The 24,894-nt window shown below is 38.4% G+C and overlaps 2 protein-coding genes across 3 annotated transcripts in view; both read right to left on the reverse strand.

The window, feature by feature from the left end:
* Positions 1-12,923, reverse strand: part of gcn1 (GCN1 activator of EIF2AK4) — a 47,358-nt gene extending 34,435 nt beyond the window's left edge. For both annotated transcript variants that reach the window (XM_051920973.1, XM_028824968.2), the window contains exons 1-12: positions 12,849-12,923; positions 11,981-12,083; positions 10,816-10,879; positions 6,079-6,210; positions 5,856-5,964; positions 5,297-5,395; positions 3,734-3,868; positions 3,417-3,485; positions 3,202-3,310; positions 2,937-3,011; positions 1,539-1,667; positions 1,389-1,439 (exon numbers count right to left, since the gene is read on the reverse strand). In XM_051920973.1, coding sequence (XP_051776933.1) covers positions 1,389-1,439; positions 1,539-1,667; positions 2,937-3,011; positions 3,202-3,310; positions 3,417-3,485; positions 3,734-3,868; positions 5,297-5,395; positions 5,856-5,964; positions 6,079-6,210; positions 10,816-10,879; positions 11,981-12,083; positions 12,849-12,866 — 1,093 coding nt within the window. In that variant the 5' untranslated portion in view covers positions 12,867-12,923. The remainder of the gene's footprint in view (positions 1-1,388; positions 1,440-1,538; positions 1,668-2,936; positions 3,012-3,201; positions 3,311-3,416; positions 3,486-3,733; positions 3,869-5,296; positions 5,396-5,855; positions 5,965-6,078; positions 6,211-10,815; positions 10,880-11,980; positions 12,084-12,848) is intronic.
* A 4,319-nt stretch (positions 12,924-17,242) lies between these two features.
* On the reverse strand, positions 17,243-24,894 carry rplp0 (ribosomal protein, large, P0). The gene is made up of 8 exons (XM_028824971.2): positions 24,851-24,894; positions 23,466-23,573; positions 21,928-22,103; positions 21,433-21,520; positions 21,144-21,290; positions 20,753-20,938; positions 19,077-19,217; positions 17,243-17,472 (listed from the first exon to the last, which is right to left on the reverse strand). The coding sequence occupies exons 2-8, from the start codon at positions 23,517-23,519 to the stop codon at positions 17,314-17,316; spliced, it is 951 nt and encodes a 316-aa protein (XP_028680804.1). The 5' UTR covers positions 23,520-23,573; positions 24,851-24,894; the 3' UTR covers positions 17,243-17,313.

A 24,894-nucleotide genomic window follows, 5' to 3' on the forward strand; every position in this document is an offset into this window, starting at 1 on the left:
TGTTTTTTTTTTTCCATTTCTTTACAACCAAGGGCTAATATTATTGGCAGGCAGTATGTTGTAGTGGTTAAGTCTTTGGATTTCAAATCCTGAGGTTGTGGGTTCGAAATCTGCTACTGACACCATGTGACCACGGGCAAGTCATTTCATCTGCCTGTGCTCTTATTGTAAAAACAAAAGAAATGTAACTTAGTGTTTCAAACTTTGTAAGTCACCTTGGATAAAGGCATCAGTCAAACAATGAAGAACTCACTGGAGCTGCCAACTCTTCAACATGCACAATTATCCATGAGTAAAACATTCCTGCATTAGACCAGTTCCTGCATTTCTTGGTCTTTGCAAAAAAGACAATTTTACAACAAAGTGTATTGTTCTGAGTTGAAACGGGTAATCAGCTATGTTCCTTACAAGCTGCAGCTGCATACCTTTTGACTAGGTGCATCGAAGCACTTTTGAACTACCTTGCAGCTATTGTCGCACTGCTCCGCTCAATCCCCCCCTCAATGCAGCATTCTGAATAGCATCGCAGCTATTATCTCGACTTTGATAATGTACACGGTACTCACAAAACTCCACAAGTTAACCCCCCATCCCAACCCCAATATTGTTTATATGATGGTGCTTAGCGATGCTCAACAACCAACACCCCACCCTCCCAGAATTACTGTTTATGTACTGGTGAATCCAAGCACTTTATTAACCACAATGTCCCCACAAAACCCCATCGTTCATATGAAAGAGTGCTTTACAGCACTTGATAACTTTATGCCAGGAGGTCTACGGAGCAGAACAGATAACAAACATGAGAGCAAGTATGCATCTATGAGTGCAGGTAGTCAACAGCTAAAAACAGCATTTGCATCTTCATTAAGTTTGTTGCACTTTCTTTTTCCATTTCATAATGTGAAAATAGTATTTTTTTCCTGTCCAGGACAGAAACCCATCTGTGGTCATCCCAGTGCTTTGGTTATAGGTAGCACCCACATAGAGCACACTCTCAGAGCAGCAAGAAACATCAAAGTTATAATATTAATAAACATTAATAAATAAACTTGAGGAAAAAATAAAAAAAATTATCTGTCATTTTTCTTCTTTGTGTAGCATCACCACATTTTAATTACATTTGTCAAAGCATTTTTGGGATAGATACATGCACATGGAGCTAGAAGGAGGCAACATGTTCCAAGTTGGTCAGAAATGCATGAAATAATTACACTGTACTCTTTTTTATATGAGGCACAAAGATTGAATTTAGAAGTTAAGGGTTAGCAAGTTGTGTAACCAAAGTCTTAACAAAAAGACTTTCAATTCAAGCAAATCACATTAACCTCAGAGATAAATTGATTATCATAAACAAATAGATGACATGAGTCACTAAACGAGAATACCTGATAGAACACTCATCTTCTGGGCAGTGACTGTCAGCTTCCCTTCTGAGCCTAAATGGGAGGAAAAAGGACACGAAAAAAATTTACATACAGTATAGAGCAAAATGACTACTCATCCACAGCAGAAATCAAGACAGCACACTTTCTTACCTCCTAGGATTGCAAAAAGGTGACGGACTACAGATTCCACAGCAACTGGGTCGCTGCACTGTTGTGCAAGGTTCTTCAGAGCCTGCACAGCCTCTTCAACCAACTGAGAGTTGTTAGCTTTCAGCTGGCCTATAACAAGAAGATACATCTTCCAAATTTCTGAAATCATTTGCCTTATATTTGGACACACTGATCATAGTATTCCAAAAGCTAAATAAATTTGATTAACAAGTAAAAACAATTTATGCTACTCTATTTAACTTTTGTACTATGCTGAATTAAAACACTTTAGTTTGGTTTATATTACCTTCTTTCCAAGCAAAAGTGTACATCAACCTACCACAAAGGTGAAACTAAGAGAAAGCAAAACTCAAGTACACTTAAGACATATTATTATGAAAATATTTATGACTGAGATCCCAACTTATAAAGTTCTTAACCTTCTTCCATCAGTTTCAACTCTGTAACCAGAGACCTGCTAGCAAAACAAATTGTGTAATTGAGGATATTTGTTATGTGATTTTGTAGGCAAGTTAGAAAATGTACTAAAAAAGTCAATTAATGGGGATGGGGAGCAAATCCATAAAAATATATACTTTTTTTTTTTTTTTTTTTAACAAAAAAAGATTTTAAACATCATAAAACAACCGTGAAGCAAGGTCTACACCGAATATATTGAACGGTTTGTTAAGTTTTCAGTTTGCATGAGCCCATGTGCTTATAGGTGCCACCTTGTACGTTGCTTAACAGGCATAACATCTGCCTGTCATTGGGCTTGGTGAACAGCAGCTGTGCAAACCTTCAGCGCTGCATCATGTGGAGTGACCTTTTGTTTGCGCTAGATTGTGGCATATACACCCTCGGGCATATCTGCGGTAAATCAAAAATACTATGGGTTTTGTTTGTGTTGTAATCATGCACTGGCTACAACATAACGCCTCCATGCTAAACTTGTTCTGGTGCTGACCCTGCAGTGAAATAATACTACTGTACTTTAAATCATAAGACACATATTGATGGCATGAAAATCCATCATTAAAGGATGACTGAGATACTAGCAGTTAAAAACGCAATTGTTTGTGAATGCTGCTACGCATTACTCCATGTCAAAACTATACTGCTTCCTTTGTGAGGAAGAAATGCAAGTTGGTAATTTTAAATTGATCAAAACTCAGTAATAGGATTGAATGTACCATGCTTGTTTGTAACTGCTGATTGCAATAAGTCAAGACCACTGAAACACAACACCCGGCTATTATTTCATAAATAGTGCAAAGAGTTGTGTTCAACTAAACAATCTCAGTTTTGATGACACACTCAGTAGGATCTCATAATGGTCAAGCTTGTATTAAACATAAAGTACAGTGAACTGTTTAATAGAATTCCAGATCAGCTTACCAGCCAGGCCTCTACCGATGTCCATTGCATATTGGCTTAGGTCAAGTGTTACAGAGGTCAGCAAAGTGGATATTGCTGTTCAAATTGAAAGAATAATTACTGAGAACAACCCCCACATGAAGAAAGGGCTCAGAGCTCATTGCAAACCATTTACTATATATTTATATTTTTAAACTGTTAATATTGTTACATAATCAAAGACCACCTAATAAAGGTAGGCTATAAATAATCAGTGCATTTCTACTCTTAAGAGCGATATACTTACTCTCAATAACATTTTCTGGACTACGGAGCATAGATTTTTGCAGTGTGGGAAGGAGGATGCCCTTGAATTCATGGTGACTAACTTGACGCAAAAGGGGGGCACATTTATCCTAGAAGCAAGAATCATAAACACTAAAATATTTCTAATAAAAGTGAACTTTCTTAAAAGCTGAACACGAGCACTTCATAGTAGATGTCACACATTTATAAACTTACAAGGACATGTTTATAGGGTTTTGTCTTGCTCATTAAAACCGTCTTCGTGTACAGTTCTAGTAAGGCCGTCTGAAGTAAACAGAAACAAAAAACTAGATTACACATTTTTCACAAAGTTACAATATGCCTTAGGCTAACATGCTCAGACAGACAAATGCCAGATCTCCAAAGTTTGTTCTGGGTGGTTCTGAAGAGATGCTGCAGGACAGAAAGCATTTATAACCCTCTGACAAGGCAATGTATTTCTACTTTCCTAAAAAATAACTACAGTAAATGATGAGTATTAAGGTTCCCTGCATGACACCCTAGTAACTAACCTTGTGTTTTTGGATGGTGGTGACATCTTTGCTGGCAGAACAGTAATCCAGCAACACTCCCAACATGCACATGTGAGTCTGATTCTGCTCCAGAGCCAGAACTGTGGACACATACTGATCAGCAAGGCCAGGGTTCTATGGAGAAAGGATCAAAGTGTCTATCCAACATGTGTCTGAAGAAAATAGTTTTCTTTATGTACTGTACATTTTACTTGTGTCACTTTTGTTTAGTTTCTGTGATAATTGTGTTAATACCCATGATGATAGAAAATTGCAGAAAAGTAAGTATTTTGCTGTTAAACAAGCAATGACTAAAAAAAAAAAATAAAATAAACCACACCAAACCAGCATTAAAACCTTGATTATATGTCAGGGGTTGGAACCAAGGCCTTGACAGATAACAGAAAAGACAGATAACAGAACATCAACTTCAAAATGATATATAGTAGGTTAGTTTAGGAAATAGATGTATTTATTTACAAAACAAAAAAATATAATATAGTATTAACAAAATTAATTCATAGAATATTGTACTGGCCAGCATAATAAGCAAATACAACTCACTGGCACTGGAGTTTTCTACGTTTTATTTGGAGCTTTCATTCCTAAGAAACAGTGCTGCCTAATACTCAGTTATCTGAGTTACTGGTCACAACCCCAAAACAATAAAAGAAAGCTTTACCTACCAGTTTATCTCTTGACATGCACGTTTTGTCTATCTCTATACTGCAAACAATCCTCCTCATTATCTACAATGTTCCTACTCAAAGCTGCCTTCCACCATACCTTCCTTTTTCTCCTAATTTCTCCTGTCACTCATCTCCTAAGAGGCTTGTCCATCCCTTACAGAACAGAAGCCCCTCACCCACTCCCATCTCTTACAACACTCATTCCACCCTTTCTGCTCCCACACAGCATATCACAAGCTGCCTGCACGTCACAATATATTAATAAAACATAACAATTTAAAAAGAAAATTACAATCCAGAAGTACATTAACATTATTACAGAATAACATTACCATCATTAGTTTCTGTTTGACACTTTCAATTTTGTCGACATCATGCTTTATATCGTTCACTGTTGTTTTTCGTGTTCTATAAAATGAAGCAATTCTTGAAGCACTTTTACCATTTCTTAAATGTTTAATAATTTCAAATTTTTGTGACAATTCCATCACTATGTGCATATGTTATCAGCCATAACAATGGATAGTAGTTTAATTATATTAAAAGAGAAAAGCTACAAAACACAATTAAAACTGAAGGCATGAAACTGACACTGATTTCAAAATGCAGCATGACACGTGGTGCTGGGGAAGAACACTACATACTAGCACAAGGGAGACTTGTTCCAATGTGCATACCTCGCAGCGTACTGCACAGCATTATTAGTACAGTAATAGTTAGGCACTGCTGTGCACAACTTTTTTTTTTGCCTCTGATGGTAAATGGAGACTGCCGGTTAATTGAGTGATGAATCAAAGTTTTACTGTAACTGTAAAATGTTCATAATTAGCTGCACAATTAAAGGAAGGCATAACTTTTGTACCACACAATGTACCTCTTTCCACAGCCTGGTGAGTCTTTTTAGGACACCTTCCAGGGTATGCCTGTTGGAGCCCCCAAGCACTTCAAATAGCAGCAAGCTTTGGACTTCAACCTATCATAACAGATGAAAGGCATGTCAATTCTGAATACAGGTACTATAATCAATATGTATACAATCTCCCTCCAGTTTTAGACAAGTACCATGAAGGTAAACATCTACCAATCCACATTTGCACTTGTTAACAAATTAATCACATTAATATTTAAAAAAAAAAAAAAAAGGTGTACAATATAAACCAGAGATCCTGCAAGGGTACTCAATTCAGTGGGTCATAATAACCTTTGGACTTCCACTCGCCACCAAGGATTGCAAGAATTACATTTTATTTTGCTCATTTGCAGCATTTAATTGGATTCTCTATTAAAGCTTTCTTTACAGTACATTTACCAACTAGATACACAATACAAATTATAAAACAAGATATAATTATAAAAAAGCATACATAAAGAAATTCTGAAAGATGGCACCAAAAAAAAAAAAAAAAAACAAAGACAGAAGGATAAACACACACCAGCTTGGTCCAGGTAGCCCCTTCTCGCTTTTCAGGTGCATGAAAAACACATCGAACTAGAAGACAAGTCCAAGACAGGGCCAAGGAAGCCGCCGACCCTGTGCTCTTACTGTCAAAAAAGCCAATACCTAGTAAGTGACATGGCCAACAGGAAGCATGTCTAAGATATGCCTAACAATACATGAAGGCTACATGTCACTCCAACAACTGACCAACTTTATACCTTGGGAAACCATTTTTACAGATGACTCCAGATGCTTGCAAGCACTGTAGCAGGTTTTTGGCTGTGGCTTCAGGGTGGGTTTCCACCAATTGCTGAATGGCAGATTGCAGTGCTCTTCTTGATGCAGAGTCCCTATGCACAACCACGAAGAAAGAAAAGAATTAAAACACAGTATATAAAAACATCTTCATAATACTAATGTGAAAATCACCATTATAAAAAGTTCAATCAATGATGAACGTTCAGATGTGCACCTACAGCACATCCATTGCAATCAGACTTTAATGTTATTGCTCCGCTTCTAAATGATTAGGTTCAGAAAACTTGATGTTTGCATGATGAGTATAATTTCCAAAAGAAAAGAATTCTAAACCCATGCTGAAATTCAAGGAAGTCAGAAACTACTGTTCCTTATTAGCAAAGAAATTTGGTTGGTTCTAATGAAGTATATGATTAATTAAGTGGAAAACTACAAATAGGAAGACAGTCCAATAATGTCAGCCACAACAATCTTATTTCACAATAGCTTTGTAAACATAAAATCAGATCAATCCAAATTAACATAAGATGTCAAGAGGCAGAACAACTTTTTATTCTTTGTTATCAAAGCACTAAAATAGGAAAACATTCCAACAAGAATTTCACCGTACTCTGTAAACCAGGCTATATTAAAAGAGCCAATAACCAGTTAAATTTTCACTTGCATATGGGAAAAAGTGGGTTTAAGAAATGAAATGGATACAAGGCAAAGCTTTAAAACAACAGAGCGTATGAGCACAAACAATGGTTTAGCCATAAACAATTTAAATGTAATAATAACCAAACAGTGGTCCTTTCCTTTTGAGAAATGATTTTGGAGGTTTACTGAAAGCTAGCTTTGAGGACCCAAAAGGTCCATCTCTTTGTACAGTAATGATACAGACATTTCACTAATACAATCAGATTTAAATGAAAAGTTTTGTGAATAAACATTTATAAAGTGATTCAAAAGGAATAGGAAACCAATGGAGGGGCTAATAAACAGGATAATATGAGCACCATAATAGATTTTAGTGAAGCCCTTTTCTGTAACAATTTCAGACTAACTGGTATCAAGATACAGCAATACATGACTTAATGATGTTATTACTAAAATAAAAACCTAGTCTAACCTTAGAACTTCTCAAATGAACTTAGTAAAGGTTCGTGTTGATCAAGAGAATCAATACCCAATATCAATTTAACAATAACACCATCACGATAATCAGCCAGTCCACAGAGTAAGAAAGGCAGCAGTTCAGTAAATCAATTAAAATATGATAATTAGAGAAAGCAGAAGTTGTCCATTTTATATTAAGCGACATGCCACTGAAATATGGAAAAATAAATCAACTCAAAAGTCTAGGGTTAGAAGATCAATTACTAAATGGTACGCCTTCAATGTGGTTTTTGTATCCCAAGAACAGAAGCCAAGAAGCACTTCAATACACAAAACCTTTTGGGAACCTGGAACAAAATACTAAGACCTGGGGCCTCATGCATAACGCCGTGCGTAGAACTCACACTATAACATGGTGTAAGCACAAAAGCGGGAATGTGCGTACGCACAGAAAAATCAAGATGCAGGAATCTGTACGTACGCAAACTTCCATGTTCTTCCACTACATAAATCCCAATCAGCGTGAAAAGTAACGTACGTGCACGCGTCTTCTGTCCTGCCCCAACTCCTCCCAGAATTATGCCTCTTTGAATATGCAAATCGATATAAATAGCCTTCTGTGAAAAGACAATGGGAAAAGCACTGGGGAAAATATAAGAATTTCAGCGAATACCAAGTGGAGGCAAAGGAAAAACGTACTATTTGTTGAGTGTCGGAGAAACTCGAAAGCTCAAGTTCACAAAGTCGCACAGTGCCCGAAATAAAAAAGAAGTTGTCACATATCAAAGTCGGCGTGAAAAGGCGACTCGTAGCGGACTGTCTGAGTGTCATATGAAAGTTTATTAGGGTACAGAGAAAATAAATAAGCATACAGTGGGGAAAAAAGCACGAAATGTCAACTTTAATCTCGAAATTTCCACTTTAATCATGTAGTTTATTTTCTCATTAAAGTAGAACATCATAAACTTCATTTTAAAATCATTTATTTTACTAGTTTCTCAAATCCCATCGTAACTAAAGTAGCACGTTAAATGCTTTGTTCTGTGTTTGATCTTCTATGTGCTCTGTGTGTGTGAATCACTACATGCTTCCGTTCTTTCTCTTTCTCCGACAGGACACAGAATCCATTACATTCGTGATATTACAGCTCTCTGAATAATTAAAATACTGAGATGTATACGTGATATCTTTTTCATGATGATAGGAATGAAAGCATGTTATTAAACATGGGAACACGGTGGCGCAGTGATTGTTCATATCTCACGCAAAAGGCTTGCTGCGCCATGCGCGACCTTCGATGAAATAATTTATTACACAAGTACTGTCTCTTTCAAACGTACTAACCTCCAATTCCTGTCCTTACTTTTCTTTCTCCAAATATCCAATCGCCACACAATCAGCTCTGTAATAGACGTTAAGCCATCTGTAAGCTTAGAACGCCAATTCTTCAAAACTTTTAAGGAACACTGAAATATCTTCGTAGTACATGTTTAATTATTCTATCCGTCTATCCTTCAAATGTCGCGTCAGCCACAGCAATAATACAGCGCAAGGCAGGAGCTATCCGTGAACTAGCTAGCGCTGCGGCACAGTGTCCTCACATGTTTAATTATTAACAATACTGATTATTTAAATGAAGTTAAAGTTTTATCTGTATACTATAAGCAACATATTTTGCTGCATTTCATCTTAAAAATATTGTCATCATACGTGCTTTATAAAGTGGCGCAGATTGTGCAATATTTTAACTGTAGTGCAAGTTTACAGTGGGGTAATTGTACTTATAAGTACAAACAGTTCTACAAGGAGCACTTGATTGAGTGCGTTTATAGTTCTTGGGATGAAACTGTTTCTGAAACGCGAGGTCTGTACAGGAAAGGCTTTGACGCATTTTGCCGTGGCTGAGGTAGTGTGTGCTTGAAACTGTATACCGAGAATTCTCTTTCCGATCAGCTGCTGCTGTGATTCCCCACTCAGATAAAGTGATATAAATACTCTGAGTGGTGCAGTGAGAGTAATATGGAAAAAGATGATCTGCTGTGGCAACCCTTAACGGGAGCAGCTGAAAGAAGAAGAAGATGCATTGAGAGTAACAACGCTAAAGCAGTTATGGTATTTGGAATACTATGGCTATTCCCTGGACCATTATATTGCTACAGGTTAATTACAATCAGATGCATTACACTAATAAACAATATGCAGTTAGTTTCAGTGTATTTATAAAGCCGCGTCAGAAATGTGGATCCAAGAAAGAAAGGGTAACCACCAGCGGCGGCTCGCGTATAGGCACTGTGGAACTGCAGCACCCCCTATTTCCACTTGATATTATCGATAACATTTAATATAATGAGTCCTTTTTTCTTTAATTCTTTCTTTATACTTGTACAATATATAATCCTTAAGCTTAATGTCAGCAGCCATCCGCCAGTTTATGAAAAAGATACAAAAATCTTTGTATGGAACTGTGCGCTTCACAGTTCCAGCGGCGTGGTGTTTGGCTGTTGTGTGCATGTGCACATAGGAAGCAGCAAGCGAGGCTGCGAGGGGGAGAGAGAGCACTGTCGCTCCCGCATTGCCAAGCCCTGCTTTCAATGGAGAAAAATTTCCTCAGTTGTCATCCAGAGATGAAGGAGAAAATTATTGATCTTTTTTTTTTTTTAAAACAAAGGCTAAAAATTTTCTTGAGCAGCACCCCCACGAATTTTAGCTACGAACTGCCACTGGTAACCACACAGGAACAGAAACACTGCTTTGACGCTGGGTGCTGCCAGTCTGCAAAACCGAGCGGAGAAATTGCGTACGCCAGAGTATGAGGTACCGTGGAAAAGTGCGTGGCTTTACGCCAAGTTTAGGTTTTATACATCGCGATTTGAGCGTGGAAACGTTCGTACGCAACATTTCTGTGCGTACACACCGTTTATACATGAGGCCCTTGGAGTTGAAGCAGAAACCTTGAGAATCTTTAAAAAGAATCTGGATGATCTATTGGGACAGCTTAGCTATTACCTAAGCAAATGATTCTGACAGACTGAATGGTCCCCCTTTTTTTTTGATAAATGTCTTATGTAAAACTAGATGAAATAAAACACTTCAGGTCAGCATGTATTAACATTTACATAAAGCATACCCAACAACAAAGTAGCATTATAATATGAAATGTAACAGTAATATCTGTGATATAAAGCAAAGAGAAATGCAAAAGTGTCATGCAGTACGAAACGAGGACTCAGCTTGCCTCATTCTGCCCAATAACTAAGCAAAAGTAGACAGATGAACACTGCTTTCTAGCTTTTCACAGAAGAAACTGATCCAGTTTTGTATAGAAATCTTCACTGAACACAGGCTCATATTGCTCGCTCATATTTCAAGGTATAGAGCAATGATAACAACAATCAGACAGAAACTTTATGTAAAAGTATGGTTTAACTAAAACAAACTAACTATGACCATATAACCCAATTAACGTTATAATTAAGAAATGGAGGAGAAGGAATCTGAAACTCATAAGAACTTGTGTACACTAAAGAAGTGTATTTGTCCCCCGAAGGATGGTGCCAATTTTGAAAAAACAATACAATAATGCATGTTGTGATACTGACCTGTAGCGATGCAGTGTCATGCAGAACAGTTTACAGAGCCCCTTCACAGCAGGTTCAGGAAGGTCTGCAAGACAAACCCAGAAAATTAAACATCTGTCATGTTAATCATTGTATATAACAGTAGGGTAGGCTTATTTTTCTTTGTTAGACAGACAGAACTTTATTTGTCCCTGACAAATTTAGCTGTTCACATGCTCAATAAAAAAATAAACGAATATATAACTAAAAACAAAACTTGTGAAGTATATACCAGAATGACTAAAAAGTAAGAAAACTAAAATGAAGAAACTACTGACTTGGCAGTCACAATGAGTGATTATGCATTACATTTCCTGACACACTACTGCTGAATAAATCTTTGGCTGAAAGTCCTCAATATTTGTTTATCAGCGAGAGGATGTACAGTGAAGTGTTGTCAGCATTGATTCCTCCTCCATTACCTCCAGGGGGTCCAGGATGCATCCCATTACAGAGCCTGCTCTTTTAAGTAGCTTGTTGATTTGGTGGGCATCTCTTGAATTGATGTTATCAGCCCAGCACACCACAGCACAGAAAAATCTCACTAACCCTCAGTGTTGTGTAATATGTAAAGGATGTCACTACTCAAATTAAATGAAAGCAGTCTCCTAAGAGAAAAAGGGCATGCTCTGTCCTTCTTATAATTCATGTGTTACAAGACCAGATGACAACAATGACCAGACCAGTACCTGTGGGAATGCACTACACCTCTATATTTACTCCCTGGTTAGTGACTGAACATACAAGCATTTGGTGAGGCAAAAGTCAATAACCAATTCCTAGTTTTTGCTGATGTTATTTTACAGACTATTTTTTCCACCAAGAAACAGTCCTCCACCCGACTTATATACCCGATCTCATCCCCATTATTGATAGCCCCCACCCAAAAGGTACCTTCATCTTAAAATTTCTGCAAGTGTCATGTCCTGGTGTTATACTCAAAGTTTGAGGTGTATAGAGTGAAAAGAACAGGAATCAGGACAATTCCTTGTGGTGCTCCAGTGTTGCTCACTTCCCCATCAGAAACATGTTAGAAAGACCGCCGTGCTTGGACCTGACACTGTCACTACCTTACATTGCAGTTCATAACTGCAATGACTTCCCTCACAGGAGAAGCCAACAAAGACAAGTGTGAAGGTCGGCTTACCTCTTCCAGACACGCACACCTGGAGCTCATTCAGCACCTCCTTCCTTTCCTTCACGCTGGCTGTTGTTACTTTCACAGCAAATTTCTTCAGTGTCTCTGCAACCTTTTATTTCAATAAAAATGAAATCCATAATGAAGCTAGGGCATGAACAAAGCAGGGATTTTACTGACTTACACATATTATGGAATGCAATAACAATCTGAAGATGGCAAACGAACTAGAAATGCTCGTGATGCCGAAGTCACAACAAAGTCACGCAAGTGTTGCGACAGGCACAGCGTTGAACATGGTCACTATGCAAACTGCTCAGTATTTATATTATCGTTAAAAGTAGCTACATGATAAGTTAGCTGTCATAATAATCCAGCAATTGACACTATCAATAAATACCCCTCCCTGTTGTTTTTAATACATAAAAATACCAAATAGAGTGCTAACGACTGCTTCACACAGCACGTCTCAGTCGTGCCCCGTGTCGTTGAGTTCCCGTTACCGGTAATTCCAAATATCCGCTCGGTACCTTTGCGGCTGGGCGTCACTACGGACGACTTTCACCTCGCACCCCATCCTCTACCATCAACTGATAAGAACACCCCACGGAAGACAGGGTATTTCTTTGCTGACACACAAGCCCCCTAGTCCGATCCCAGTGCACACCGCCGTCACCTAAAACACAACTACTCGGGACCCCCTCGTGTTCCAGCAAAGGGCCCGCCAACAGTCACATAAGGAACTCGCAAACTACACTGTGTTAAAAACTGCAACTTTATCCGCACGAACAGATTGAGGCCTTCATTTTTTAAAATTGTTATAGATTCAAAGTCGTGTCCCGATCCAAACGAAACCCAAGCACTTCACAGCACCGACCTGCGTGTCTGCCGCCATCTTGCCGGCCTCGCTCCAGGAAGGAGTTCTCTGACCTCACTTCCGGTACACGCGGACTTCCTTCGAGCTTCTGTTTCTTCGACACAGTGGGCGGGAATGTGTCCGAACACCCACCGCCTCGTCATGTGACATAAACAAATAATGTGATTGGCTTCTTGTGACAGCGTGAACAAGTGAAAAACCGAAAATCCGCCCTTCCGGACCGTCGGTTGGCACTGGCTACTCTTTTCCTTTCCAAAGTTGCCAGGGTACACTAACCAAGAGAAATTGTCGCCAAAAGTGTAGGTACTCAGTTTCATTTATTTTGTGAATTTAATATACATAAATTACCTTTTAAATTGTCTTCTTTTCTTCAGAAAGTATATTCTAGAAACTGTTGTATGTGCACAATTTTACACCGCACAGTACTCCAATTTGTAATAACAGATACAAGTTAATAATAATAATAATAATAGTAATAATAATAATAATAATGTATATATTTTAATCCGAAACAAAACGCGGTACAACAGTATTTGGATGGAACAGGGAGTTAGTCTATAGTGCGCCTATATTATTGTTTAACAAAGGAAATCTTTTGCTTTTTCAAGATTTCTGTTCAAAATATACAACGTTGGGAAAAAGAATAGAATTTGATGATTAAGGCAATCTGCAGTTATAAGAACTGTACAAAGTACTTTTCAAATTCTTTTGCAGCAGTTTCACATCTTCCTTCATTGTATTAATTCAAAAATTTGATTTTGACAGTTGTGCTGTTTCAAATAAACTTTAACAACCCGATGATGTCCGACATGTGCAGTCCATGTCGCAGTGGTACCCCCAGAACAATTGGAATCATTTAAGACTAAATATTACTAGTTGCCTGTTCCTCCAACATCCAAAGAACTTCATTTTAAAATTTAAACCATACATACCCTTCTGCCTGCCTTTGAGACAGCAGTTTGGTTTTGATTGTAGAAATTTGAATTTTGTAATGCTGTTGAGACAACTGATCGTTTATGTTTATTTTGCATTTATTCCAACAAAAGTTCTGATATGATTTGCATTAATGGTTACACCAAAGGTTCTTCTTACCTTGACTGCCTCTGTAGATTATATTACTTTGAATTTTACGTTAGAAAACAAACAAGATGACTTTTTAATGTTCTTATTTTAGGTACAATTTCAATATATAAATGTATGCATCTTAAAATTACTCCTCCTTTCTCGATTTTTTAAAATTACTTAAATAGTTATGTTTCTGCCTTAAAATATACGAAGAAAAATACGGTCTAAAAGATACGGTTTAATGAAAAATTACATTTAATAGTCATTTATTCTATTTTTACTTTCAACTGTTTGACATACATATTCGCTTTTCTTTATTTTTACATTTTATTTAAGTTTCGCCTGGTTCTTTATTATTAAGATGGTTAATTTTGTTGAAAAACTTCCTTCATCGGTTGTGTAGTGAAAATTAAATAATAAAAAGCTGGCGGGGTTTGGACTGCATGACAGAATGCGCCGGTAGGTGCATATTTAAATCCTGATGAGAAATGTTAGTCATATTTTTCATTTATTAATATTTTTACGCCACCAATAAAACTAACATCTGATAAGTCTGTTTTACTTTTGCACCACAACTGAAGTACACCGAAATTTATTTGTGCATAATACTAAAAGGGACGATACATAAAATATCCATAAATCTAAATTACAAGATGACACTTAGCTTTTATATGACTATTTACTGATTACTTTGATATCAATTATTTCGGATTTAACGAAGAATTTTAAATGCTTCAATCCGTCGGTCTTTCTCTGTCAAGTTTTCGACTTCCAGTGCTCGGATTTCCTTCTTAATAATTTTGATTTCAATGAAATCCGTCTTGATTGTTTCATCACAAGGATATTAGCAGATCCATTTATGTAAAAGTGACCCGACAGGGACTGGGAGGCCTCAGTTACTTTACTCTTCACAGGTATGGCGAAAAGTTTAAAACGTGGGAAAAAACTGGTAAGATCAACTGTAGGTTCATTCTGCGATACACGTTATGTCAGACTGTGTGATGGCGGTTGCTGCCAAGAGCACATTTAAAGCTCCAAATGCCCCGATCGTGTTGGCCCTCGAGCTGGAGCAGACAGCGCACACGTCCACTCTGTCACACAAGCCTGCTTACACTTGTAGTTTGCTCGTCCTCTTTCTTACTCGAGGGTGGGAGATGCCAGTGTGTGTTGGGGACACCTCCAGGGCTGCTTCATGTTCTACCCACTGCTCTCCTCTTGGATTAAAAAAACGCCAGGACTGTTAGCATACATTTTACTATATGGTGAAAATAAGTGTCTATTTTGAATGAGAGTAATACAGCTGTCTGCAATGGGCTTAAACCCTGTACCAGTGTTGTACCTGACTTATGCTCTATTATTGCTGGGATAAACTTTTTCTTCACCTTGCTCAGGATAAATAAGCAGGTTATGAAGATGGATGAATGAGTACCGTTGCAGTGTTCTTTATGGAGCAATCACTCTGGTTTCAAATTACACCTCTAGGTTCCTATTAACACAGTTAATGTTTTCCATTCATGGGCATCGTTTAAGTGCCAATTTTAAAGTAACCATAATCCATGAGCAAATATGAATGTGCTACCTGGAAATTACCCCATTCCAGGGATGGTTCCTACATCCTGCACAGTGCTATACTGCAGTGAATTAGGCAGGTTTAGGATTTGTTTCTTGCTGAAGTAACCTCAATTATACACCAGGCTTATTTTTTACATCAGTTGTGCTTGTGGCAGTATGCCACTGTATGGTCAAATTGACTCCAAATGTCAGTGACCTAATAGATTTTTGGAATCTGTCCAATGTAGGTTCAGAGATAGGGCTCATTTATACTTTAACGCTCAAAGCTCGTACGCGCCCGCATTATGGCTGCCACGAGTTCCCAGCGTTCATTTGATGCGTCCTCTGAGCAGGTCCTCGGAAATTAACGCAACGCGTGCGCGAGTTGCAGTACCAGCAAAAAGTCGTGGGGCGCAGTGTGCGAAAAGTAACCAGAAACTCTGACGTCACATTCCAACTATCTACACGTGATAGAAAGCCGCTTTGCGGATCCTACGAGATCGGTGTGCGAGCTTCGATGAATGTGTCGAAGTAGTGAAGCAAAATACCGACATACAGATGCATTCGTGGCGCTTTTATATTCAAGCGTTGCATATTCCCGACCGTAATGACACGATACATTTTAAAAGTCTCATATACCGTCTTCTGTGCCGTCTTTTTTTCTAGGGCTTCCTCCGGTACTGGCAGCAGTGGCCAACAGCAATAGATCACTACACTGAGCACATTAAAATGTATGATATTCCAACTCTCTGCACATTTAGAATCCTTAGATTTATACTTTATCACTTTCATGATGAAATGCATTTAAGTATGCAAGTTACATTTTACAGAAATCGGTAATTTAAATAATGAATAGATAATAATCACACACATGGGGGTGACACGGTGGCGGAGCGTTAACGCTGCTGTCTTGCAGGGAGTCACCTCGCCGATATGCCCTGCCTGGGGTTTGCATATTTTCCTGCTGGGTTTTCACAGTGTGCTCCGGTTTCCTTCCAAAAATATGCACATTTGGTTACACTAAAATTACGCCAGCGTGCATGTGCGCTTCTATTCACCTTGCGATGAGCCGATGCCTCGTCCAGGGATTGTTTCAGCCTCCTGCCCAATACTAGCTGAAATGGACAAATCCCTGGGACTGATGGATTTAATCATTAAACATCCTTTTCAGAGATATTGTGGCAAGGTGTCATCGGAGTTTAATGGGTGTTCCAGGAAATTCACAAAACCGCGAAGCCGATCCGGTTCTCACCGTGATAATATCTTGCACTGCCACCTGGTGGATTCCTCCAGATTTACGTAAAGTACGCGCACAAGTATAAACAGTACAAAGCTTGAGTAGCAGGAGCGTCCTCTGTAGCATGTGTCGTGTCCCGTGAAGTATAAATCCGGCCATAGTCACATTTCAACATCTTCTAAAATGGTACCCACTGATCTTAACTTTACATCTATGATCAGTGCCCTTCCCTAAAACTACCTCTGAGAGAAGTCATCTTTCCATTGCAACACTAAAAATAAAAAATGCACAAAGGGTTAAACCATCAAGCACTAGGGTTCTGATTCAATATCCAAACCAGAAGCTTAGTTTGATACTTGCATGTTAAGCTAAGCCACAACCCCACATTACATGTCCAAGAACACTCAGCAGTATGTTATGCTCAGTCCAGAGAAACACCTCTGCAGTGCTCCATGCCCAACATACACCAATACCATGAAATACAGCTTTCAACTTGTAAGGCATTTACCCAGCAGACATGAAAACACAATTTCACCAGTGCTGTGGAAAAGATTTTTCAATAAAATTTTTTATTTTGATATTTATTACATCAGAGAAGATGAAAGACATGGCTTAATCAAAGAGGCCAAAGCCCATGTCATCGTCTGATTCCTCAGAGTCATCCTTTGCCTCTTCTTTAGCTTGAGCTGGAGTGGTGGCAGCAGCAGCTGTCTCAACCGCAGCAGGTGCAGCCACTGCAAATGCAGAAGGATCAGCCAAGAAAGCCTTGACCTGAAAAAAGATGGGTGAGAATATTAACTACCACATGACAAATTGGTGTATACAAATAATATGGGGCCCTCCTAAAATCAATCAAGCAGCCCTTATACATAACATAGCCAAACAAAACCAAGAACAGTAATTCAGAAGTCCTCAGTCCTTCCTTTCTAAACTCTGCCCAAGAAGATAGTTCTTTGACCTTCTACTCTCAGCTAGCAATGGCTATAGGCTAGGGCTGGGCAAGTGAGCTCTGTTCAACTAAGATGTTTAGCCAATGATGTGCCTTCTGAAGTTTACATCTGGGTTCAACTAGAGCTCAAAACTCTTATTAGTTTCAAAAATGCCATTGTAAAAATTTGTGGATACCATTTAGTGTAATTGTTAACACAAACCTTTCCTTAATTTACCACAAGAGCTACAAATTATGGCAACACTTTCCAATAAGATTTGTGATTTTCACTTTGTCAATCTACAATTCAGAAAGAACTGGGTTTTTTTTTTTTTTTTTTTTTTAAAATACAAACACACACTGTACATAAGCAAGTTATTCCCAGGAAGCACTGGTGCAAATATGGACTCCAAAAGAAATGTACTGGAGATGCCTATATTTAGATAGATAGATAAGCATCAGACAGCACTACAAAACAGATGCGGTGAATGCAGATCCACCTCTGGGAATGGACAGCTCACAGCATCTCTGGAGACTGTGAAACATGTTAATGAGGGCATTGTAATTGCCTATCCATTCACTGAAGATCACATCTCTGGAGCTTCTCTCGTCCTTTCAGACAGGTGAAACCAGTTTTTAAAACCAGTTACCAGCATTGTCTCCTACTTTCACTTTTGTATTGCCAACACGTGCAACAAGGGTTAACCAACTTGCCTGTACAAAACAAATTTGCATCATGAAGAAATGTCCACCAAAATGTTAATGGTGTGATCCAATGGCAGTGCAATCATACAAAGCCAGCTCTGTACAGTTCATTATACACAGACTGACCATAATGGATAAGAAATCCTATTTGCTTACATGGTCCCGTTGATTTCTAGTTATGGAGATTAATATAAAACAAGTCACTGGTGCTGGGTGCAAAATTCAAACAAGGCTGGATGGAGATGGTGTTCATAAACAGTGTGGGCAAAGTAGTTTATTGTTTGTATGGAAAAAATATGCAGGTTACGATTATTGCAATAGCTTTATTAACTAACTCAAAAGAATGTAGCAATAGCACAGTGCACTTGGGAACAATCTTGCAAATGTCCAAACTGCCGGCATCACATATAACTATAAACGTTTTGCTCATACCTATATATTAAAAAAAGTAGTTCCTATATGAATCACAAGCATAGAAGTGTCTACTGCAAACAGATTAGTAATATAGTACACTTCAAATTAGTCAAAACAGTAATTTGAAAGAGTATTTTGGAATCTGCTGAAAAAGTTAAGGCATTTTAAACCGGTCAGAGACGAAGCACCTATAAAGTAAATGAGTCTGCAAAATTCATATTAAATGCAGTACTTGGTTTCAATAATACAACTCCCCCTTAAAAATAGTCATTTGGCCTCATATCAAATCTTGTTCGTGATTTCAACAAAAGCAGCAGAAATGACATACCTTATCAGCCAATGGGAAGGAGTAGTCCGTTTCCACTGCAACTGCCAGGACCATCTTGTATCCATTAACAATTGAATGGGGGATGGAGGCTACAGTGGGGTAGCCAATCTGCAGGCAAACACTGGCAATGTTCCTTACACCCTAGGGATATAAAATTTTAAAATAAATATCTTTGCATGTAAACACCTAAACTGGACAGCAAAATGAATGATCTAAGATTATAGATATAATATACTAATGGTATATAGTAAAATTACATCTACTTTAAAAAGGACTTAATTTAACAAACCCCCTACAATGCTTGACCAGCTGAAGTCCTACTATACAGTCACTGTCCTGGCTGTACTACCCAAATGTAGTCAGACAGTGTACTTGGATCAAATAGTCACATGTTGCATCAGAAATCAGAAACAATATTCACATACCAGAACAATCCAGCAGGAAGGTCCATTATCACCAAAGCTTTGTACATTTTCTATGGAAGCCTTAGCTTCCCATCTCTAGAAAAACAGTCCTAGGTGATGGATAGGACTTAAAAATATCTCTCTCTCTCTCCCTCTGCCAAGGACACTGCTCTATTCATCAAGGATCCACTCTTGCAGCTGCCACAATGTTCATAGACCTCTGGGTACAGACTTATCTTAAGATGCTGTCTCACTGAACTGTTTTATACTTTTGGTTAATTTCAGAAAAGTTCAAATATCCATGAGTTACTGTAAAACCAAGTTTAGCTTAATTTATTAAATATGCTGGAAAGCAAACTTCACATTGCTCTGGAAGAATATTCATTTAAACACTTGGCTAAAGAAAGTATATACCATATTAAATCCATTTATGAAAAAAAATGGATTACAATTTGGAAAGCAAAAAGGCATTGTATTTATAAAAGACTGCCAAGATCTAATGTAGAAGATAAACTGTGAATATTGCACTTTATTCTTGACAGAACACGGTTTTACTAGTTGAATTATCAACTAGCATAGCAATATGCAAGCTATTGAGGAACTCTGGCCTCTTCAGGCAAGATGTGATTAGATTACATTGGTACATCTTGCCTAAAGAAGGGCGCAGGGTTGCATCGAAAGTTTGCATATTGTAGTCTTTTTAGTTAGCCAATTTGTTCATTTACAAATCTCTTGTTACATCCCTTTTCATTATGATTCTTGTTGCCTTTAATACAACGCTCTGGCCCTGTTGTGGATGCGATTGCTGGGTGCATTGGCATAAGCGGCACAGTTTGCGATTTTATGCCAGCCACTTGCATTTGTTTGTTGGATATTCCTGCCTTGTGGTCACCAAACATTATCCCAGGTCATGGATACTGAATGTTCTATTGCATGCTATAAAAATTAACCAAAAAAAAAAAACACATATATTCGATACGACTACAGTAAAGCCAAACATACTTGCAAAACAGTTCGCACTGAAAGCCATGAATAAACCCATTCTTTATCAAAACCAATTTTATCCAATTTACTAAAATCTTTCAGATATATCATCAGGTATTAAGTCAATAAAAAGTCTTCCTTGCTACTCTAATCACCATTGGCTTCTAAAGGGTGTTGTGTAGGGGCAAATGCTGAAAAATGTTCACTAATCTACAAATTGAGAAACTCATGATTTTTAAAATATTGTAGCTCTACAAAATTAAAAATAACCTTAGAGACTTGCCCTACCTCAATAAATCGCTGATGAAGACTGTCCTCTGTGATGTCCAGTACTTCAGGACTGTACACACTACCATTGTCATAGACCTGCCTAATGATCAAGCCATAGGAGAAAGGGGAGATGTTCAACATGTTGAGCAGAGTAGCTTCGCTGGCTCCAACCTTGTCTCCGGTCTTGATCAGCTGAACATCACTCTAAGAAAAAACAGCAGCATTGAAGAAAAACAGTGCTAGTGCTCACAAACTCAAAAGCATCCATTTCTCAAACAGAGGGTCTTAGAAACATTTTAGCAACTGCAAAACTGATTTTTTTTGCATTTATAAAAGCAGGGGTCACCATCTACCTCAGTAAAATAATTTACAATTGCAGGTCAATTAAGAATGTGCTAAAGATACTTACTAGAATTTCAATGGTACCTCTGGAGATCTTGGTAGTGATACCCAAAGCCTGGAAGAATGAGGTCTTCTCAGGGCCCAAACCAGTGTTCTGGGCTGGCACAGTAACATCACAAGGAGCAATAGCCCCAGCACGAGCTGCTGCTGGCACCTTGACAAAAAATAAATAAATGGAAGACTGAGAATAGTACACTAACCCAGCATGCTTGAATGATGGGAAATCCGAACAGGACTTGGCATATAAATAACACTACGAAAAAGGGTACCAGATCACATGTTTCAAAGCACCTCACCTTGTTAGCCAACAGCAAGTCGCGGACCTCTGCCAAATCCTCTTTGGTGAAAACAAAACCAACATTCCCTCTGATGTGAGGGAGCAACCTAACCGAAAAGAAAATGCATTAGGAATGTATAAAGTTATATCTCAAATGGGGGGGAAATGCAACTTGTTACATTAAAATAGATACTGTCCATAGCTAACCAAATGAGGTAATGCTATTTTCAAAGAATTGCTATTAAAAAAAATTAGCAACTCATTACATGAGCAACCATCAAACTTTTTTTTTTTTTTTTTTTAAACTTTAAAATTGGTTAAAACTGAAAAAATGATAGACTGTACGAAACCAAGCGTCCCTGTAAGCTCTAGAGAAGAAACAGACAGGGATAGAAAGAAACGAGTTAATATGTGCAGGGGGAACGACAGCAGAGCATTATCAGGCTCTGTTGTAACATAACCTGCAGTGAAACTAAAGCTAGAAAAGCCAAAAGTCCAATCATTTAAAACCAACTTTTCTAGGGAAGGGTTGTTTTCCAGATGTCCTCGAATGGCTTTGCGCATCATGGTGTTCTTGCCCATCAAGACAACAGCCTTCCCACGCAGAGAAACACGGATGGTCTGCATCTGCTTAGACCCAACATTGTCAGCACCCACGATGAAACACTTGGGGAAGTCATCCAGAAGTTGCTGCATGGATTACAAGAAATGCATGTTACAATTACAAAATGAATCACAAACACAGCCACCACTTGGCTCCTCTGGTACTTTCCACTCTAAATCAGTCATTCTCAAACATGGTCCTGGAATATTTGCTGCAAGTACAGTTGGACTAAAAATGACTTGCAGATAACCAAAAGCCACCTTTACCCAACAATTCAGGCCACATATTAAAGGCGGCCGATTTAAGACAGTCAAGTACACACTATACACAAATGAGTACAACGTTTCCTAATTTTCAGTTCAATTCTTCTCCACAGGAGGTTTTTAAAAACTTACTACAGCATATTTTCAAACAATGTAGATCAAATTACATTACAAAATGAAATAAGATGTTAATATAAAACATTAGCATTAAGATTAGCATTGGGAGTGTGTTACACTTGACCCCTAACCCTTACCATATTTTTCTTGGCTCCAAAGAGCGGCAATATTATACAGTATGTAACAAATTCTGTAAACTGACAACAAATTTATACACATTTACTGGGAGACAACATAAAGGCATTTCAAACTGACATGTGAAAAAACAGATTAAACAATTATGAGAATTATTACAGCTGGAAATGCAACTGCTATAGATCAATTTTTTGAACCAGTACATATAAAAATACTATCCCGAGACATGACTATACAAACGTACAATACAGTAGTTGAACTTGAAGCCATTAACGGATATTAATATGGATAGATTTAAACACTGGGCATTATAAAGACTCAGCGTATTTTTGATTTTTACACTTAATAAAATGTTCTACAAGTTAGACTTCGTACTTGGGGGGGAAACCTTTGAACACCTTGCCAAAATCCCAGGTTGGAAACTTCAGTTTTTTGGGCAAAGACACAAGTGTAGGACAAAATGCTACAAAGATCCCTGGAAAGAAAATCTATCCACCAGAGGGTCCACTGACACTCAAATTCAGCAAACGTAGAATTGCAAATTTCACAAACCAAGTAGGTTGGTATTTTAAGAAAACACACATGCATGGGTAAAATGGGGGAGGCCACACAGATGACAACCAGGCACAGGATTTAAATTCAGGGAACCCGCTTTGTGAGGCAGCAGCACACACAGTACATATATACACACACATACAGCAGGGAGGTTAAACGGTCAGGGTTAAGCAGTACCAGGATGGCAGCAGATCACTAGTCTCCAGTACAGGTCAGAGGCTCCTAACCCCTTACTAAAGCGTTCATATCACCAAATTCACTAGGGGGTTCCTAAAATGTTATATGCCACCATTCTGAATGCATTAAAACTCAAGTACAAGAAATCATGAGCACCCACCATCCACAGTTAACAGAACCTGTACAAAAGTGATTACTTACAATGATTTTCATAAAATAGTTGGACTTCCACGTAGCCCTGTCTTCCCTGGGCATCTTTGCAGTGCTTCCAAGGATTGCCAAACAACTGGTTTAAAGACAAGGTGACACCTAAAAGAGAGAGGAGGCGAAAATTAATTTTAATCAAGTCAAATCCCAAACACACCTACTCTGCATATAGCGGTTTGTCAGGATACTTGCAGTAGTGTTCCAACACTTGGCCATTTATAACCGTACACTATTTAGGATTTTTTTTAAATCATCTTTTAGCAAAGGACTTTGTCCAGGAAGTTTTACAAGGCAAGTCACAAAGCATTAAGAATGATCCGAAAGCGCAGACAAAAAAGGGCAACAGAGAATAAACTTCAAAACCGAGCATGCGGGCGCCGTTGCTACTATAGAATTGAACCTGCAACGTGAGACTATGGCACACAGCGAAATCCTCAACGCTTTAGCAGTCCAACGGCAGCGGTCCTACAGAACTGACACTTGGCCAGTCCAAAATAATTAATGAAATGGTGAAAATTTCAAAGTACTCCTAACAAACTAACTGTGGGCAATTCGAATAGCTAAAGTGAGATCCCAACACAGCTATGCAGCAAAAATGGACAAGCATCGTCCTGTATTGCCTCGTCTGTCCTGGAAGGAAACAAGACCGTCGTTCAGTGCTGTCCTGGATGGCCGACTTCTACGGTGCTCTATTAACAAGGACATTTAATGGTCCACTTTCTAATCTTGAAAGATGGATTTCCGCATTGGTTAACTGACGTTCCTTCTTCGGGGCACATTCTAACTTACCTACGATCCCCAGACTACCTCAGTACTTAACTAGCTAAACCAAATCAGCTGGCTTTAACTGCTAATCGTGTATGGCACTATACCCAAAAACGTCAAGTGAAATGTGATAAACTGCAGAGATGCCATAGAAAAATACGCCTTTGGGTACACAAAGCGTTAACTGAAAGCCGTGCCACAGGTCTCCAAAAGCGTTAACTGAAAGCCGTGCCACAGGTCTCCATTTTCTATTCAAATCACCACCGATTTAACACGTACTGCCGTTTGTATACAACATTCTACTGCTTCTACTACTTAAGTAGAACAACGGGCTTTCCAATATCGTACGCACATTTTCAACGGTCCTGATGAAGCGCTCAACTCCAATGCCCCACGTGGCCTTCCAAACGCATTTACTGGCCTACTCAAGAGCCGAGGATGAGTGGCCTTACTAGGCCATGATGCGACAATCTAGACGGACCTGGAGCAGACTTATCAACTACGCTGAAAAACAAAAGCTGGACTTAATGCCTAACAACTATAATATTGTTCACTATTAGAACAAAATTTAAGGATCGGGAAGCTATATCAAAAACCGAACACGGAACACTTACAACGCTTTACGGACTGCGTGAAAGAAAGAGGGCATTGCTTCCGC

This window comes from Erpetoichthys calabaricus, chromosome 18 (genome assembly GCF_900747795.2).
Source record: "Erpetoichthys calabaricus chromosome 18, fErpCal1.3, whole genome shotgun sequence".
Classification (NCBI taxonomy): Eukaryota; Metazoa; Chordata; class Cladistia; order Polypteriformes; family Polypteridae; genus Erpetoichthys; species Erpetoichthys calabaricus.